The 17256-nt window shown below is 46.1% G+C and overlaps 2 protein-coding genes, 1 long non-coding RNA gene and 2 pseudogenes across 3 annotated transcripts; 4 read left to right on the top strand and 1 right to left on the bottom strand.

Annotated features, from left to right (window-relative positions):
* The first annotated feature begins 1382 nt into the window (after positions 1-1382).
* Positions 1383-4888, top strand: LOC117189780 (annotated as a pseudogene).
* Positions 4889-5585: 697 nt separating this feature from the next.
* Positions 5586-7632, top strand: LOC117189783 (annotated as a pseudogene).
* A 2032-nt stretch (positions 7633-9664) lies between these two features.
* LOC117189784 lies at positions 9665-10643 on the top strand. Its single transcript, XR_004473565.1, has 2 exons — positions 9665-9772; positions 10514-10643. It is a non-coding gene; the product is annotated as an uncharacterized LOC117189784 (long non-coding RNA).
* On the bottom strand, positions 10617-11757 carry LOC117189781 (m-AAA protease-interacting protein 1, mitochondrial-like). Its single transcript, XM_033394851.1, has 3 exons — positions 11312-11757; positions 10962-11257; positions 10617-10896 (listed from the first exon to the last, which is right to left on the bottom strand). Exons 1-3 carry the CDS (start codon positions 11618-11620, stop codon positions 10755-10757), a joined length of 747 nt encoding a protein of 248 aa, XP_033250742.1. The 5' UTR covers positions 11621-11757; the 3' UTR covers positions 10617-10754.
* Positions 11758-13730: 1973 nt separating this feature from the next.
* On the top strand, positions 13731-14830 carry LOC117189782 (60S ribosomal protein L19-like). Its single transcript, XM_033394852.1, has 3 exons — positions 13731-13840; positions 14068-14174; positions 14245-14830. The coding sequence occupies exons 1-3, from the start codon at positions 13752-13754 to the stop codon at positions 14742-14744; spliced, it is 696 nt and encodes a 231-aa protein (XP_033250743.1). The 5' UTR covers positions 13731-13751; the 3' UTR covers positions 14745-14830.
* Positions 14831-17256: the final 2426 nt, after the last annotated feature.

Below are 17256 nucleotides of genomic sequence, written 5' to 3'. Positions count from 1 at the left end.
TTGCGTGGGCGGAAGGGGGTGTGGCGAAATTTGGACACGAAACGGTCAAGGTCCGATATCACAGGAGTGTGGATACCAAATTTGGTTGCTCTAGCTCTTATGGGTTCTGAGATCCTTGAACTCATATTTTGCAATTGGCAAAACCGACCATGATTTTGCACTCTAGAAGATATAGTCATCTTCTACGATTCTGCGTTTTTAGTTTTCTTGTATCGTCGAAATTGTGGATGCCACAGATTTTCGCCCTTTGTGGGGGCGGAAGTGGGCGGGGCAAAGTTTTGAAATATTCTTGTAGCAGTGACATATCACAGAAGTCTGGATCCAAAGCATCGTTGCTCTCGCTCTTATAGTCTTTGAGCACTAGGCGCTGAAGGGGACGGACAGACGGACAGACGGACGGACGGACAGACGAACAGACGGACAGACAGACATGGCTCAATCGACTCGGCTATTGATGCTGATCAAGAATATATATACTTTATGGGGTCGGAAACGATTCCTTTTGGACGTTACACACATCCACTTTTACCACAAATCTAATATACCCCAATACTCATTTTGAGTATCGGGTATAAAAAGGCGGAAAAACCCTCTAGTCATGGCTAAGACGGCAACAAATACATATGTACGAGCATGTCCACCCAGGCAGTGGCAGTGGCAGTGGGGTAAATCCCGATTTATTAGACCAGTTGGAATAAATCGGCGGTATAGCTTTCGCAATATGGTCGGGTCTAGACTTGTGCGTGCGATCCATGAGCCGAAAGATAATTAAAAGGGAAATGGAAATGCATAAAAGTGATTACAACACAATAACAACAATAACAACAACAGCCACAATAACAACAACAGCACCAGCACCAGAAACAACTAAATGCGATCGTTAAACCAAGTCAGAGTCAGAGACCAAACCAGCTAAAGCCAGATCAGTGAGTGTCTCAGATCTCCGCTCTCCATGCTCGGCTCTGTCCAAGTCCAACTCCAGCTCGGAACTCGGTCCGGACTGGCAAAATCAACATTTAAATTTCAATTTTCAGGTAAGTCAATGTTTTTCCTATGAATTTCGTACGTGAGAGCCGCCAAAAAAGAAAACAAAAACAAGAATAACGATCAAATAAACACAAAACCAGAGATCTGGGCAGAGGCCTGGGGAGTGGACAGATAAATCTGTGATAAACTCGCATTTCCATTCCACCCTATGAACTGGTGGACTGAACAGACAGACCGTTTGACTGCTTGCCGAAAAATTCAGCTGAAAAAACCTTAAGTCAATCGTTGAAAATCCGGTTCCACATGCGAAAGCTCCGAGCGAGCGGGGCTGGCTGCTGGGAATTGCGCTCAGTGTATGAGCCGTTAAAGCTCCTTAGTATAAAAGTCAGCTAAACAGGCTAACAGCTCGCAATCAAAGCTGCACCGTTGTACGCACCACAACGCAACCCCATCTCCGCCCAAGCCCAACGATCAGTCGAAAAAGAAGTGAGTGACAACCGTGTTTAGTAGTGCACCACCAGTCGTAAAGTTGAGTGCCAAAAAAAAAAAATAGAGACGAGAAAACCAATTCCTATTCCAATTCAGGCTTAGAGCATGATTGTACGTCCGACCTGTCGTGCACAATTATTGAGTAAATTTTGACCAACCACCGGCGGCCGTACTGCGCCCGTTAAACAACAGTTTGTGGTGACATGGCTGCACTGATTTGCATAGTCAGAAGAGCAGAGTAGAGAAAGATGTAGTGGATAGAAGGGAATAGAAGCGGAGAGGACAGAGGGAAACCAACAAGCAGCGACGTGGTCTTCGCCGATTGAGAAATTGTGAAATCTTCTGTGTAAAATATCGAAATTAAAATGAACACCAATTAGTATGCATACGCGATATATATGCAAAGGGCCATTAATAATGCATGACAAAGTGGGCTCCGCTCCGCCATCGGGCGGCTCATCGCGATCACCTCAGATGATTCTTTCTACATTCAGACAAACATAAACCGATTTCGGAGACTTGGCGGCGACACCTTCTATATTCAATAGATTTGCATGTTCAAAGCGTTTCCAGATAAGCAGCCTCTGGCCAATGCGGCCATTCCAAGAAATCATTCCGAATTATTTGCACTCTAAACAATTGCCTCTATAAGCATCAGACAAACAATGGCACCAGGGGGTCTAATTTTTATTTGCTTTGCCATTACCCGAATTTGGGGACTAAACCAAACACCTCCCTCCTCCTTTTACAGCACTCGTCAAGATGAAAGCTTCGCTGGCCATTGTGTTGTGCGTGCTCGCCGGACTGGCGGCCGCCGCTCCGGACCAGTACACCAGCAAGTTCGACAATGTTAATGTGGATGATGTGCTCGGCAATCAGCGCGGATCGGATCGGGCATCTCTCTCCATCGGTTGTAAAAATGCTAATTGGAAAACAAAGTGATTCATGTTCCGCAATATGTACACTAGTGTTCTATTCGTTCGATGTATAAATATTTATGCCGAGCTGACCCAGTCGAGTTCCAACTCAAATATTTGTCTCGATCGAAGCCAACAAAGCCAACACTTTCCCACCTTCCCGCTCACAGGGTCTGACTCATTCCAATCATCCACTGATTTATGCAATCGCTGTACATTCGTTGAATAATTCTCCTTGGTTGTTCAGGGATTACGATCGCCATTGCGTCGATTTTGATAGTGGGAGGCGTTTTGGTGGCCTGCGAGTTCTCCGTGCTGATCAATGCCATTGTGGACCGCATGGTGGCTCTGCGGCCCGGCGCCAAGACCTTCGGCTGGTGGGCCAAGCCGCCGGTGGAGCCCCACATCAGTCTGTACATCTACAATGTGACCAATGCCGATGACTTCCTCAGCAATGGCTCCAAGGCCATTGTCGATGAGGTGGGTCCCTATGTCTACAGGTAAGTGATCTTTAAACTGCACCTAAACGTCAATGTTAATACGATCTTCTCTCCCTTCATCTCCGACTTGCAGCGAGAGCTGGGAAAAGGTTAACATCGTGGAGAAGGGGCCCCGAAGATGACGTGGTGATTGTGCCCAACATTCCCATGCTGAGTGCCACCTCCCAAAGCAAGCATGCGGCCAGGTGAGTGCCCTGGGAGTGCCCTGGCTTCTACAAAAAATGCTGCAATCTGATTAACCCTGATCTTGCCCATCCCATGTTCCTGCGTCTGGCCATGGCCAGCATCATGGACATACTGAAGATCAAGCCGTTCGTTCAGGTGTCCGTGGGACAGCTGCTCTGGGGATACGAGGATCCGCTGCTCAAGCTGGCCAAGGATGTGGTGCCTAAGGAGCAGAAGCTGCCATACGAGGAGTTCGGCCTGCTGTACGGCAAGAACGGCACCTCCTCCGTCCGCGTCACCGTCAACACAGGCGTCGATGACATCGAGAAGTACGGCATTATCGACCAGTACAACGGTCGCACCCACCTGCCCCACTGGACCACCGATGAGTGCAATCACCTGAACGGCACTGACGGCTCCATCTTCCCCCCGCACATCGACCACGACCGTGTGTTGCATGTGTACGACAAAGATCTCTGCCGCCTGATGCCGCTGGTCTTCGAAAAGGAGGTGATGACCTCGAACGAGGTGCCCGGCTATTGCTTCACCCCACCCGAGTGGGTCTTTGCCGATGTCGAGAGCCACCCGGAGAACATGTGCTTCTGCCCCGCCGGCCAGCCCTCGTGCTCCCCCAACGGTCTCTTCAACGTCTCGCTGTGTCAATACGGTACTACTCACTGGGCCTCAAAAGATCCCTTCCTGACACTAACAAATGTCTCTCCCGTACAGATTCCCCCATCATGCTAAGCTTCCCCCATTTCTATCTCGGCGACGAGAGCCTGCGGACACAGGTGGAGGGCATTTCGCCGCCAGAGAAGGAGAAGCATCAGTTCTTCATCGATGTGCAGCCGGTAAGAAAGGCGACCCTTTCCTCCTGTCAGTTCTCCTGTAATGGTCATTCATTTCTGTCTTTATCCCATAGAAAATGGGAACCACTCTGCGTGTTCGAGCTCGTATCCAAATCAATCTGGCCGTCAGCCAGGTGTTCGACATCAAGCAAGTGGCCAACTTCCCAGACATCATCTTCCCCATTCTGTGGTTCGAGGAGGGGATTGACAGCCTGCCCAATGAGGTCACCGATATGATGCGCTTTGCCGAACAAGTGCCGCCCAAGATACGTGTGGCTCTGATTGTCGGCCTGTTCGCCCTGAGGGTGGCCCTGCTGCTGCTGTCGACCTTCTGCCTGATCCGCAACTCTCACCGGCAGAGCACCCTGCATCTGGAGGGCTCCAACTACCTGGCCACCGACCAAGTGGACATGAACAAGAAGCAGAACAAGGACACCCAGCCCGCCAGATACTAGAGCTTGTCGAGTTTTGGATGATATGATGATATGATCAGTAGACGTATCGAAGGGTCGGTCTCTGGGTGTCTTAATTTAGTGTAGATAGGTAACTGGGACTAGCCCATTCCATTCCATTCCCATAACCCATCCCCTGCACCCATCCGATCCGATCAGATCGATTCGGATTTGATCCGGTGGGGGGTGTGTGTGAGTGTCTGTAGTCTAGAACAAATGGAGATGGGAAGACTTGTATGTATTTTGTATGTGTATCTGTACTTGTATCTGTATCTGTATCTATTGTATTGTATGTAGGTTATCTTTGTAAGTAATCGTTATGAAATTTTGATGATGATGTGTAGTCCTACGCAATAGTCGTGATCGCATTAAGGCTCAAAGCTTCGACTTAGCTTAAACTTTGATTTGTTATACCAAAACTGAATTAATATACCCCAACAACGCCACAATTCCCCGTGCCCCGTTGTACCACTTGTTGAAATTCGATGTCAAGACAAACAAGTCACAAACCAAACCCGAAACGTTTCTCATATAAAAAATAAAGCAATGTTCCGTCCTCCATACAAATGTGCTTCATTATCGATCCAATAGCAAACATCTATTGTATCTATCCCATGTACAATTTATATGTGTATAATATGCAATTAATTACGATATTATTTTAATTAGGCATAGACCGGAATCAAATCCCCTCTTCCCCTCGCCTTCACAACCCCGAAAGCTTCAACAGAATCCAAAGCAGGGGTTCACGTTCACCCGCAAAATGTTTGTTGGCTTAAGTTCTACATATTTGGTTCTCAAATTGCCTATCCCCATTCAGTAGCCATAGAATATCTAGATGGGTTCCCGAAACAAAAGAATATTTGTATTTCTTAATAAAAATAACAACAATAAACGAGGGGGAACGTTGTGAGTTGCTGCGGACACCGCAACTCTACAATTATACCCGATACTAAGTCAGTATGGCTCTCCTCCGGCAGACGCAGCTAATATTAAACGACACGACAAGGAGTGCGTGCGAGAGAGACAGAAAATCAGTCTGAGCGTGACGTCGGGCGCTGCGAAGCCAGTGCAAATTGATTTGTTCCTTTTGGCTATAAAAATTATCTGATCTGGTCCAGATTCAGCAATCTGATAGCCTTTCCGTTATTTTGATTTCATATATTTTTTGTTTTCATTTCATTCCGTTCCGCTGGCCAAGAGTCGTGATAAGTGATTGTAACACCAGTGTCCAAAGCGCTTAGATTTCGAGTCAAACGGATCGCGTGTTATCTCCCGAACAGACGAGGTTCTTTCTCCGGCCAGTTGCTGTCTCCATCTGACTATTCGTCTTAGTACCAAGATCTCTGAACTTTTCTTAAGAGATGATGCCTGGACAGAAGCTGAGAGTAGCTCTCTATGTGTTTCTCGTGCTGACGAGTCTCTATCTGTTTGTGCTGTCCTGCATCTGGGACTATCGCGTAGTGGTGGCCCGGGAACATGTCCGCTTCCGCCAGGAGATGCCCACCATGGACAGCTGGGTGAACTCTCCGTTTGGTAAGCTCAAGAGCTACCTGTTCAACGTGACGAGCGCCGCCGAGTTTGAGAGCGGGCGCGACAAGCGGCTGAAAGTGGACCAGATCAGACCGATCACCTACAAAATAGTGGGCTACAACGACATCCTCAGTCGCACAGAAAACAATGTGCCGTACCGAAAAAATCGCTACCGCCATGTGGAGTTCCTGCCAGAGGAGAGCGTTGCTCCCGATGTCCTCAACTGGACCATCACCTCGCCAAACAACGTGTTACTGGGCGCGGCGGCCAAGTTCAAGCACGTGGCACCGTTCTCGGTCCTTGGCTTCGATGCCATCACTAGGTTCGAGGACTTGTTCATCACCGGCTCCGTCTACTACTTCCTCTGGGAGTTCACACGACCCTCCCTACAGCTGGTATCCAACCTACTGCCCTTCGCCCTGTCCTCCAACTGCCGACCGCTGCACAATGTAAGCGGTTCGATTCCATCTCATCTGGCCATATTCTTATACGCTTCCACCCGTAGGCTCTCAAGGATAAGGAGGAGGTCTACACGGTGAACATTGGCCCGGAGCAAGGCAGTGACAACTTCTTTCGCATCGAGACCCTCAACGGCCAGCAGGTCATCAAAGAGCAGCTGCCGCGCAGCGAAGAGTGGTCCAATGACGCCTGCCCCTACAACGTGAGCGGCGCCAACTCACTTTTCCCGTCCTTCCTGCAGCCAGAAACACCGCTTAACGTCGTGGCCATCGAGTCCTGCCGCGTCCAGAGCGCTACGCCGGCCTCGACACCTACCGATACCTGCTGCTGCAGCCCGGCCAGGAGCCCCCAAAGTGCATGGACACTACATACGGCATCAAATTGCACAAAGGGATGTTTGACGTCTCCAAGTGTGTGATAAGTAAGTCGATCGGGGGATTCCCTCACAACATTTTTGAATTATTTCTCACGTTTTTGCATCGGTTCCAGATGATGCCCCATCGCCGTTCTCGGCGCCACACTTCTATGGCAGCAGCTACAACTGGAGCGAGCACTACGAAGGCTACAATCCGAATGCCGAGGAGCACGAGCCGTTCATCCTGATGGAGCCCACGACAGGCATACCTGTCAACGAGAAGTACCGCTTCCAGTCAAACATACCCATGCCGAAGCTCTCTTCCTACAGCAGGAGACTGAAAACCTTCAGCAACATGCTGCTGCCCACCTTCTGGTATGAGTTTGTAAGTGGAAACAGCCTCCAACCCCCATGGAAATTTCCCTCCCACTGAGGAGGGAAATGGAAGGCTGGGTAAATGGGAGGAAATGGGTAAGCTGCCCGACTTCGTGCTCAGGCTGATGTGGATCAATGTGAAGGTGCTGCCCCACGTGCAGGCACCCTGCATGGCTCTGCTGCTGCTGCTCGCCCTGTGGAGCGCCCTCAAAGTGATCCGTGTGGCCTGGGGCAATCTCGGTTACGTGGATCTCTATCGCAAGATCTGCGGCCGCGGCACCACAAACGCCTGCCTTGAAACGGTGTTTCCGACAACAGATCGCCACCTTACGCAATGCGGCCAAGTTTCTGATGAGGCTGTCAAATAGTCTCTGATTTAGGTTGTGATTGAGCTCAGTTCCAGGCCCCGGCCCAGGGCCAGATCCGAGAGCTGGACTAGTGTACATATACTATACATGCATACAAATACTCGTAGTTTTAGGCTAGAGGTGCGGTCTGCCGCTGATGATGCTGCCACTGCACTTATCAGTTGTTTTCTTTTATATAATATACTATTAATTTGAAAATTGAATTCTCGCCTCCTTTCACCTTATCTGTCAGAGGAGAGCCAGAGCTCTGCCCAAGCCCGGCCTAAGCTAGTCCCAGACATTGGTCTCATCTAATCCCCACTGATCCTCCTCCCCCTCCTCCTACAATTCCTCTGTCGCCACCTTTGCCGTGTTGACTGTTTGAGGTCGCGGCTTTTGTTTGATTCGACTCGCTTTTTGTGTGGTGGCAGGCAGCAGCTCGCAATGACAATGAAAACTTGGGCACGTACCAAGTGGAAGATTTATTTTGCGCTTTATTCAATCTGTACATTTAACTTTTCGTTGTCATTATTTCTTCAGCTTCTTCTTGCTCTGTGTACCTTGTGGTTTTGTATGCCCTTGAGGAGGGTCGAAACGTTTTGGCCAGGAGCTTGCAACGCTCCTAGAAAGAAATGCTTCCGTGTCTATTCAGCCATTTAAATAATTGATACATACTTATGTCTATGTATTTATTATTTTGAAAACTTGCTATTGGGTTTTCTGAAAACTAACTAACTCCGTTTCGGAAAGGGAGTTCAATGCTTCGATCCGTTGGAGGATAGCCTTCTTTTCTTGTTTACCTTTATTGTACTTGATTTTGTTCATCTTTCCTGAACCTGAACTTTTGAACATGCCCCTGTCATGCCCATGTCTCTCTCTCTGGCTGATGCCCCGATGCGGTTTCAAGGTAAGCAACCCTTTGTCTCTTTTCCTCTCGCGTCAACGCAATGTCGTGTGTTGGCCGTTTTTTTCCTTTCCCGATTACTCTCGATTTGCATAAATCGATACATATGTGACGACTGCCGCTTGGGGCAAAGGAGGGCCCAATTTAAATGCTAATCGCCTCCAAACAAGCCGAAAGTTGTTTGTATAATTGGCTCGGATGTTATATCACAGTGGAGAGTCGGGTCAACGCCGGTCGAGGTGATTTATTAACCTTTTCGCAGCCTGTCTAGGTAATCCATTGAGCCAGCCAGCAGCCAGATCGTCTTCATATGCTTGATAATTGCGCTTTTTCTAGAATCGCCTGCGTCATTGGCAGTGCCATAGTGCCATAAAAGCTGCGAAAGTACATAATTATACGAATATAAAGTGTATTTTTACTTTTTTATAGTTAATTAATGTTGCCCCAAAGCGGCTAGAATTATCAGTCTGAGCTCGAGTCCCGAATCCATTAGCAGACGTCCTCTTGTCCCCTGTACAGCTGACCGACCGTTGGAGCTAAATATTATCTGCCAAAAAGGCGGAAAAACCCCCTAGTCATGGCTAAGACGGCAACAAATACATATGTACGAGCATGTCCACCCAAGGCAGTGGGGTAAATCCCGATTTGTTAGACCAGTTGGAATAAATCGGCGGTAAAGCTTTCGCAATATGGTCGGGTCTAGACTTGTGCGTGCGATCCATGAGCCGAAAGATAATTAAAAGGGAAATGGAAATGCATAAAAGTGATTACAACACAATAACAACAATAACAACAACAGCCACAATAACAACAACAGCACCAGCACCAGAAACAACTAAATGCGATCGTTAAACCAAGTCAGAGTCAGAGACCAAACCAGCTAAAGCCAGATCAGTGAGTGTCTCAGATCTCCGCTCTCCATGCTCGGCTCTGTCCAAGTCCAACTCCAGCTCGGAACTCGGTCCGGACTGGCAAAATCAACATTTAAATTTCAATTTTCAGGTAAGTCAATGTTTTTCCTATGAATTTCGTACGTGAGAGCCGCCAAAAAAGAAAACAAAAACAAGAATAACGATCAAATAAACACAAAACCAGAGATCTGGGCAGAGGCCTGGGGAGTGGACAGATAAATCTGTGATAAACTCGCATTTCCATTCCACCCTATGAACTGGTGGACTGAACAGACAGACCGTTTGACTGCTTGCCGAAAAATTCAGCTGAAAAAACCTTAAGTCAATCGTTGAAAATCCGGTTCCACATGCGAAAGCTCCGAGCGAGCGGGGCTGGCTGCTGGGAATTGCGCTCAGTGTATGAGCCGTTAAAGCTCCTTAGTATAAAAGTCAGCTAAACAGGCTAACAGCTCGCAATCAAAGCTGCACCGTTGTACGCACCACAACGCAACCCCATCTCCGCCCAAGCCCAACGATCAGTCGAAAAAGAAGTGAGTGACAACCGTGTTTAGTAGTGCACAACCAGTCGTAAAGTTGAGTGCCAAAAAAAAAAAATAGAGACGAGAAAACCAATTCCTATTCCAATTCAGGCTTAGAGCATGATTGTACGTCCGACCTGTCGTGCACAATTATTGAGTAAATTTTGACCAACCACCGGCGGCCGTACTGCGCCCGTTAAACAACAGTTTGTGGTGACATGGCTGCACTGATTTGCATAGTCAGAAGAGCAGAGTAGAGAAAGATGTAGTGGATAGAAGGGAATAGAAGCGGAGAGGACAGCACCAACAAGCAGCGACGTGGTCTTCGTCGATTGAGAAATCTTCTGTGTAAAATATCGAAATTAAAATGAACACCAATTAGTATGCATACGCGATATATATGCCAAGGGCCATTAATAATGCATGACAAAGTGGGCTCCGCTCCGCCATCGGGCGGCTCATCGCGATCACCTCAGATGATTCTTTCTACATTCAGACAAACATAAACCGATTTCGGAGACTTGGCGGCGACACCTTCTATATTCAATAGATTTGCATGTTCAAAGCGTTTCCAGATAAGCAGCCTCTGGCCAATGCGGCCATTCCAAGAAATCATTCCGAATTATTTGCACTCTAAACAATTGCCTCTATAAGCATCAGACAAACAATGGCACCAGGGGGTCTAATTTTTATTTGCTTTGCCATTACCCGAATTTGGGGACTAACCCAAACACCTCCCTCCTCCTTTTACAGCACTCGTCAAGATGAAGCGAAGAAGCAGTACTAAGCGGGGGTCGCACTCCGCGGACTACAACTCATTTCACATGAACTTAATTTAAAATCAGAAGCTCCACAATTAAAAATGTAATTTTGTATACCTAAATGCGGCAAAACAAAACTTTTATTCCAACGCAGAAGCTGGATGCGGATGCGCTAACGAATATCAACTAGTGCTTAACGAACAAAACAGTCTGCACTGCGGCTGGGGCTTTTGTTATTTCGTTTCGTTGATCAGATCAATCGCTCTAAAATGATTTGCCACATTGATTGTCCAGTCTGAGTGTTGGCCGGTAGTGAATTCCTTGATGAAGCGGTAGTTGCAAATAAAGACCTTATCCTGGTACTCCGGCAGAATTCTGCAATGAAAAAGATGACTCATCAGTTGAAGGGTTCTGTGAGATGGATGGCCGGCACCACAAACCCCATGTTCCATGGTATCTCCTCGCCGCGCTCTCTCATCTCGGACAGTCCTCGCATCACATGAAATACCATTGTAATCTCAACCCAGCGCTTCTGCAACTTGTCGTTGGCCTCGTCGAAAATGATGCCCACCTGGTAGGGGAACGAAAGGTAGATGTCACTCTCCTTGATCTCCAGCTGACGGCGTTGCGACATCGACAGTTTCTGTATCACGGGCTTCAGCTCCGCAATTTCATCGACAGAAACCAAGCTGTCCAAAGCCTCCAGTTCGCCGGCCATTAGTTTAGAGGATACCACCTAAAGAGACTGGAGTTAGGCCCCCTGCGTTAAATAGCCCCATGTCAATCGAACCTGCAGTGCCTGCTTGGCGCCAAAAATGAAATCCTTGAGCTGGAACTCGCTGTCGAAGTAGGGCCGGATGATGAACTGGATTGTAATCCAGTTCTTGATCGTGATCAACGCCGACGGCCACACAACCTCCGGGAAGTCCATGAGGCGCGGCAAATGATTACGGTCGGTCCTCGTCTCCTGCTCTTTTTTGTGTTCCTCCTGCGGCACTGATGCGAATGATATTCTATTTGCGACTGCGATGGGACTATGATGAAGGCGCAGCAGGGGCGTGCGGGCCATGCCCAAGCAACGTCTGAGTGTGTGCTGCATTGTTAATTTTCTCAGATGCAGACAAATTTTTCGTCGTTTTGTAAATTAGCCCCGTTTCCTTTTTGTTGTTGCGGAGAATATGGGCAGTGTTGGGTAGCGAGCAGTTGCCATCAGCTGGTGGCAGTTGAAGTTTCAGTGAAGATATCGATATCCATAGACTCTTTTTGTCATCATTTTGCCGGTCATGGTCTTATGACATTAGACTAACGGACTACTACAAAAACAGAGACAGCCTTCCTGTCTCCCTATTTATTTTCTCCATTGTTGTACAACAACAAATTTTTGTAAAACAATTGACAACAACTTTTGTTGTTTTCGCCGTTATTTGTAGCTTTCTTGATCTAATTCATTCCATATCAAGGACCAAGGAGCAAGGGTATTTTCTCCAGAAATATATATCTTTCTCCCTTATTTGTGGCCAGATCGCCACGTGCGATTGCTTCCTGTGTTCCGAATAGCATCCTTAATCAAGTACAGTCCTTATCAAGAACCAAGGATCTGATCTGCCGTGATCAGAAAATGGTCCTTGATGCTTCGCTTAGGACTCCAACACATCCGATCTGGGCGTGCGATGGCTTCCTGTATTCGAAAAAATGTCCCTAATTTGATGGAGTCTTTTATCAAGGATTAAGGACATCATGGCCCCAATCACAAATATTTAGTTTTCTCCGCTATATATTAACCGATCTTTGCGTGCCACGCCTTTTTTTTATCAGGATAGTTGTCTGTCGGGGGTTATCGGATTCGACTCGGCTTGTGCCAAAGCGTAGGGTAAATATGTAGGTCCTCTGTGAAGGATGATATTTTATAAAATATATCCAAAATTATATACTGATTCACTTACGCGTCTCAAAGCTGAAGTCCGGGACGGCGTATGAATAGAAGTTGCTGACATTATTTCGACCAGGCTAGGAGCTGCGTCGGAAACACCCGCGGAGGAGGTACAGACGATGATCAGACGGGAAAGGCGGAGAAAACAGAGTGGGACGGAAGAAAGAGTGTCCCGGAACCGGAAGACACATGAATTCGCACATATATGTATGGTTAGTGCTTCCACCTATTCCGCCATTTAATCTATCGATATATGGAAATTCCAACGATCATTTTTAATGTTTAAAAATTTAATAAATCCAGTTCTTTTCAGCTTCCAGTATCGTGCGATCCATTTCGCCTGCTCCATTCTTCCCCGGTTTTACTCAAGTTCTCATGTTTAAATAGAGAAGGCTAAGTTCGTCTTTGCTTCGGTATATTTTGAAATGATGCGGTATATTTCTGAGGATCAGCCTTTAGACTGCCTATTTCAGGCACGACGAGCAAGGACAGCATGACGTATATTTTTACCAGAGCTCTTTCAAATCGTACTTCCGTGCATCATTTATTCCAATGGATTGCATTTAAATCCTTGTCGCTCATTTATTTTCAAACAATTTCTATTTGGCGCTCAAGTTTTGTGGGATTTCCTCTCTATTATGTGATGGGATATCCTCTCTTTGTGGGGTGATTTTTCATCGCCACAATGTCCTTTTCAGCTCAATGTCATATGTTGCTGGCAACATTTATCTAAAGATCCAATATATGCAGAAACTAGTCAGTCTCTGTTTTAAAGCTATTTTAACGACATTTTCAGCTAATTGTCTTCTTAAAGGTACCAAGAATAGGTATCGGGATCGAGATATATGTATATACAAGACAGTAATCATATTCATGAGATAAGGTCAACAGCTTGGAAAACGAAACTAATCGTATAAATCTAAGCAAGGTCATTATTAATTACGTTTTAAAGCAGCTGTTCGGCTATATACTTCTTATTCTTCCTCTTTGTTGTCCGAAAATAACGCATGGCGTTTTATTACGTTGTTTTGTTGAATTTTTTACTAAAACCTTTTTTTAGACAAGATCCAATAAAAGCAAGTATTTAAAATAAGCCAGTCAAATAGGAAATAGATTCATTCATCGGATACAGTTATGTGGGCATGACTGAGAGTTCTATCTAGCTAGAAGTATTCGACGGAATATCAAAATCGAGGAATATGATGGAACTTTAACAATTCGTAAGCATATCACGGTATATTTTGAAAATGAGGCGGTATATTTTGGTATATTTCTGAGGGTCAGACGCTATATTTTTTCGATGATTCCGCTGTCACCCTGCTGCCTACTTCCGCCTGTCAAATTTTTCTTTCTTTCCCAGCCACGACGAGCGACGAGCGACAGCATGAGGTACATTTGAGTGTTGTAAAAATGCGTGAATTAGCCGTTTTTGTGGTGCCGAAATATGTGAAAAGTGCGGCGGGGCGGTGGTGCAGCACGGCTCGTGCCACACAACATGAGTGCAACTAAATTTTCGGCCAATAATTGTGAAATGTCTTGAACGTACTCACACATACAGACACACACAAACACAAGCACGCTGTTTTCATGAACTAATGCTTGTCCATTATTTGCAGTTCTCTAAAGCTCCAGAAGAGGCTCGCAGCCTCTGTACTGCGTTGCGGCAAGAAAAAGGTTTGGTTGGATCCCAATGAAATCAACGAGATCGCCAACACAAACTCGCGTAAGTGCTGCTCGCCGGCTAGATATAGGCTCATTGAATAACCATCTGATGGCCGCCTCTTGTCTTCCAGGTCAAAACATACGCAAACTGATCAAGGATGGTCTGATCATCAAGAAGCCCGTCGTGGTGCACTCCCGCTACCGTGTGCGCAAGAACACCGAGGCCCGTCGCAAGGGTCGCCATTGCGGTTTCGGTAAGCGCAAGGGTATGGCAAACGCCCGTATGCCCACTAAGCTGCTGTGGATGCAGCGTCAGCGTGTGCTGCGTCGTCTGCTGAAGAAGTACCGCGACAGCAAGAAGATTGATCGCCACCTGTACCACGATTTGTACATGAAGTGCAAGGGTAATGTGTTCAAGAACAAGCGCGTCCTTATGGAGTACATCCACAAGAAGAAGGCCGAGAAGCAGCGCAGCAAGATGCTGTCTGACCAGGCCGAGGCCAGGCGACAGAAGGTGCGCGAGGCCCGCAAGCGTCGTGAGGAGCGCATTGCTACCAAGAAGGCGGAGCTGGTTGCCCTGCACGCCAAGGAGGACGAGATCGCTGCCAAGGCTGCCGCTGCGGCTCATTAAGGAGTCCACGCTTCGCTAGTCGAGGCACATAATATTGATAGTAATTGTTTATCAACTGAATAAAACAGAAACTAGTTCGGCGGAAATGATTTTGTACAAACACGAAAACCCATTTTTCCATGATTACCAATGCGTGCTGCAGGACAAGGATAACCAAGAAGAAGAGTTCGACTCTGTGTGGAATCAAGTTCAGTATCCGGCTGGGCTAAGCATTAACTCTAGAATTTTTTGAATATTTTTATAAACATTTCAAAAAGCAATAAATTTATTAAAAATGTACTACATCTATCGCGATGTGTTTCGATAAAGACACAGCAACTCTGATGCGTTTGCCCATATTTAGTGACTAAATTTTAGTCCAATTCAAAAATCTTATTGTGCATCACCAACCAGTAGCTGCATCTATACATTTTTTTCTTTCTTAAAATGATGCTTAAAATGAATTCCAAGGAATTCTTGGAAGAAAATCTAACGCGGCATTACCGTAAGTACATTGAAATTAAGGAGCGGGATAGAGCAGTATATGGTAAGCAAAAAGAAGATCCAACGTTGGAGCATCTCATTGTACACAAACCATTAAAAAACCGCTCATAACCGAAAGTATTTCATTTCGATCTTCCTTTTACGAGGCCGAGAAGGCGATGTTAAGGGGTAAACACGAGAATGGCCGGAATGTAATCAAGTGTGTTCGGGCGAAGCCCGAGTGTAAATTTTGTACCATCGTTCTATTGCCTATCAATTCACTTTCCTTTCCATTTTTGTCATTATACAAAACTAACGTAACGTAAGCGTAGCTTTATCTATGCTCGCTCAGCAACATGCTCTCATTTAATCATCTAGTCTTTATCTATGCTCGCTCTTGTTTTCTTTTCTTTCCTATGCCGTCGCTAAGCCGTCAGCAGCTGCGCCTGGTCTAGCAGTTACCGCTTTATATAGTTGGAGAACAGACCCTTTTTGTCCCCAATCTATTACTTTGGCTCGAGATCGGCTCGCTTGCCTCATCCAAGTGTATCACTCTAATACTATTGTAAAGGGCTCTGGCATCTTCGGCCACCCTCAACACACAAAATACCTATAATAAAATTTATAACGTTTCGGAAATTATTAATTCGTGAAATTATTGAACAATCATAGTCAGCGAAAAATCTCGTTGTCTCAACATTTGGTGACCCCGACGTGATCGTCAATAACAATTTGGAAATAAACAATTATAAACAGTGAAAATTATTCACTAAACATAACTGTTTGAACGCGAAGCAGTTAGTTCCCATTTCGTCGCGCGCTTGCTTACAAGCACTAATACAGCTACGTGCATTAGCGGCTTCGGGTTCGCTGCACTTGCGCTTGCATACCAAAAAAAATCAAACGGTTGGTTCTTCGATTCTTCTTTGTGCTTTGCTCGCTGCTGCCTGTCGAAAATGGATGAGTCTAATGACATGCCGGAAAACAGGGTGTCTTTTTACAAACTAAAGGCACTCTCAATATACAACAAAGCCGTTTCACTTCGAGAGACGATATTGAATGATGAAAACAACCCAATCAGTGAAGATGCGCTAAGTGTTCATTTAAAATTCTTGGAAAAAATGTCTGACTCATTTAATGTTACTCATTCTAATTTAGAAGAGCTTGATGTAAGCGAAATTGGCAGCGACTTAAGCAACAATTTTGAGGATTTGGCGATGGAAATCGAAGTTCGTATTCGCTCAGCACTCCGCAGTACTACCCAGAACATGCCGCATCACTCAACGATACGACCCGAGCTCAACGTTACTGCCTCCGGAAATGTACGGTCACGATATCATATTTGTGACATTAAACTTCCCACTTTCCGTGGAGGTTATACTGAGTGGGAAGACTTTTACTCGATGTTTAGCACATTAATAGATCAGGAGCCCTTTCTATCAAAGATTGAGAAGTTCTAGCACCTGCGCTCATGTTTGGATGGACCTGCCCTGGAGGCTGTTCGCTCTTTGAAAGTATCGGAGAGCAATTATGATATTGCATTGGACATTTTAAACAATCGTTTCAATAATAAACGTTTAATCTTTCAGGCACACGTCGCTGAGATTCTGAGGCATGAGAAGATTGAAGATGGGTCAACTACAAAGCTACGTACTTTATCGGTCAAGCTTCATTCTCACATGAGAGCGCTTAGGTCGATGTGTACCATGGAGGAAATAGCAGGATGCATCATCGTTCCCTCTACATACAAGTATCTCGACTCTGATACCAGGACCAAATGGGAGGAGCTGTCGCCCCCTAACGTCATACCAACATGGGACCATTTTTCGGTTTTTTTGGAGAGGAGATGTCAAGCCATGGAGACCATGGATCAAGCTATGTTGATTCAAAACACAGTCTTGTTGCCACAAATACAATCGTATTCTGTGATAGTAAAGGGCATAACATTTACAGCTGCACTCGCTTTGGAAACCTTTCGCCATATTTGCGTCTTAGAGAGGCAAGGAAGCTTAGAGTTTGCTTCAACTGTTTAAAGAAGGGACATCGGAAT

Source organism: Drosophila miranda, assembly GCF_003369915.1.
Source record: "Drosophila miranda strain MSH22 chromosome Y unlocalized genomic scaffold, D.miranda_PacBio2.1 Contig_Y1_pilon, whole genome shotgun sequence".
Taxonomy (NCBI): Eukaryota; Metazoa; Arthropoda; class Insecta; order Diptera; family Drosophilidae; genus Drosophila; species Drosophila miranda.
The sequence above is the reverse complement of the archived record's forward strand: the minus strand, read 5'-3'. Positions and strand labels throughout refer to the sequence as shown.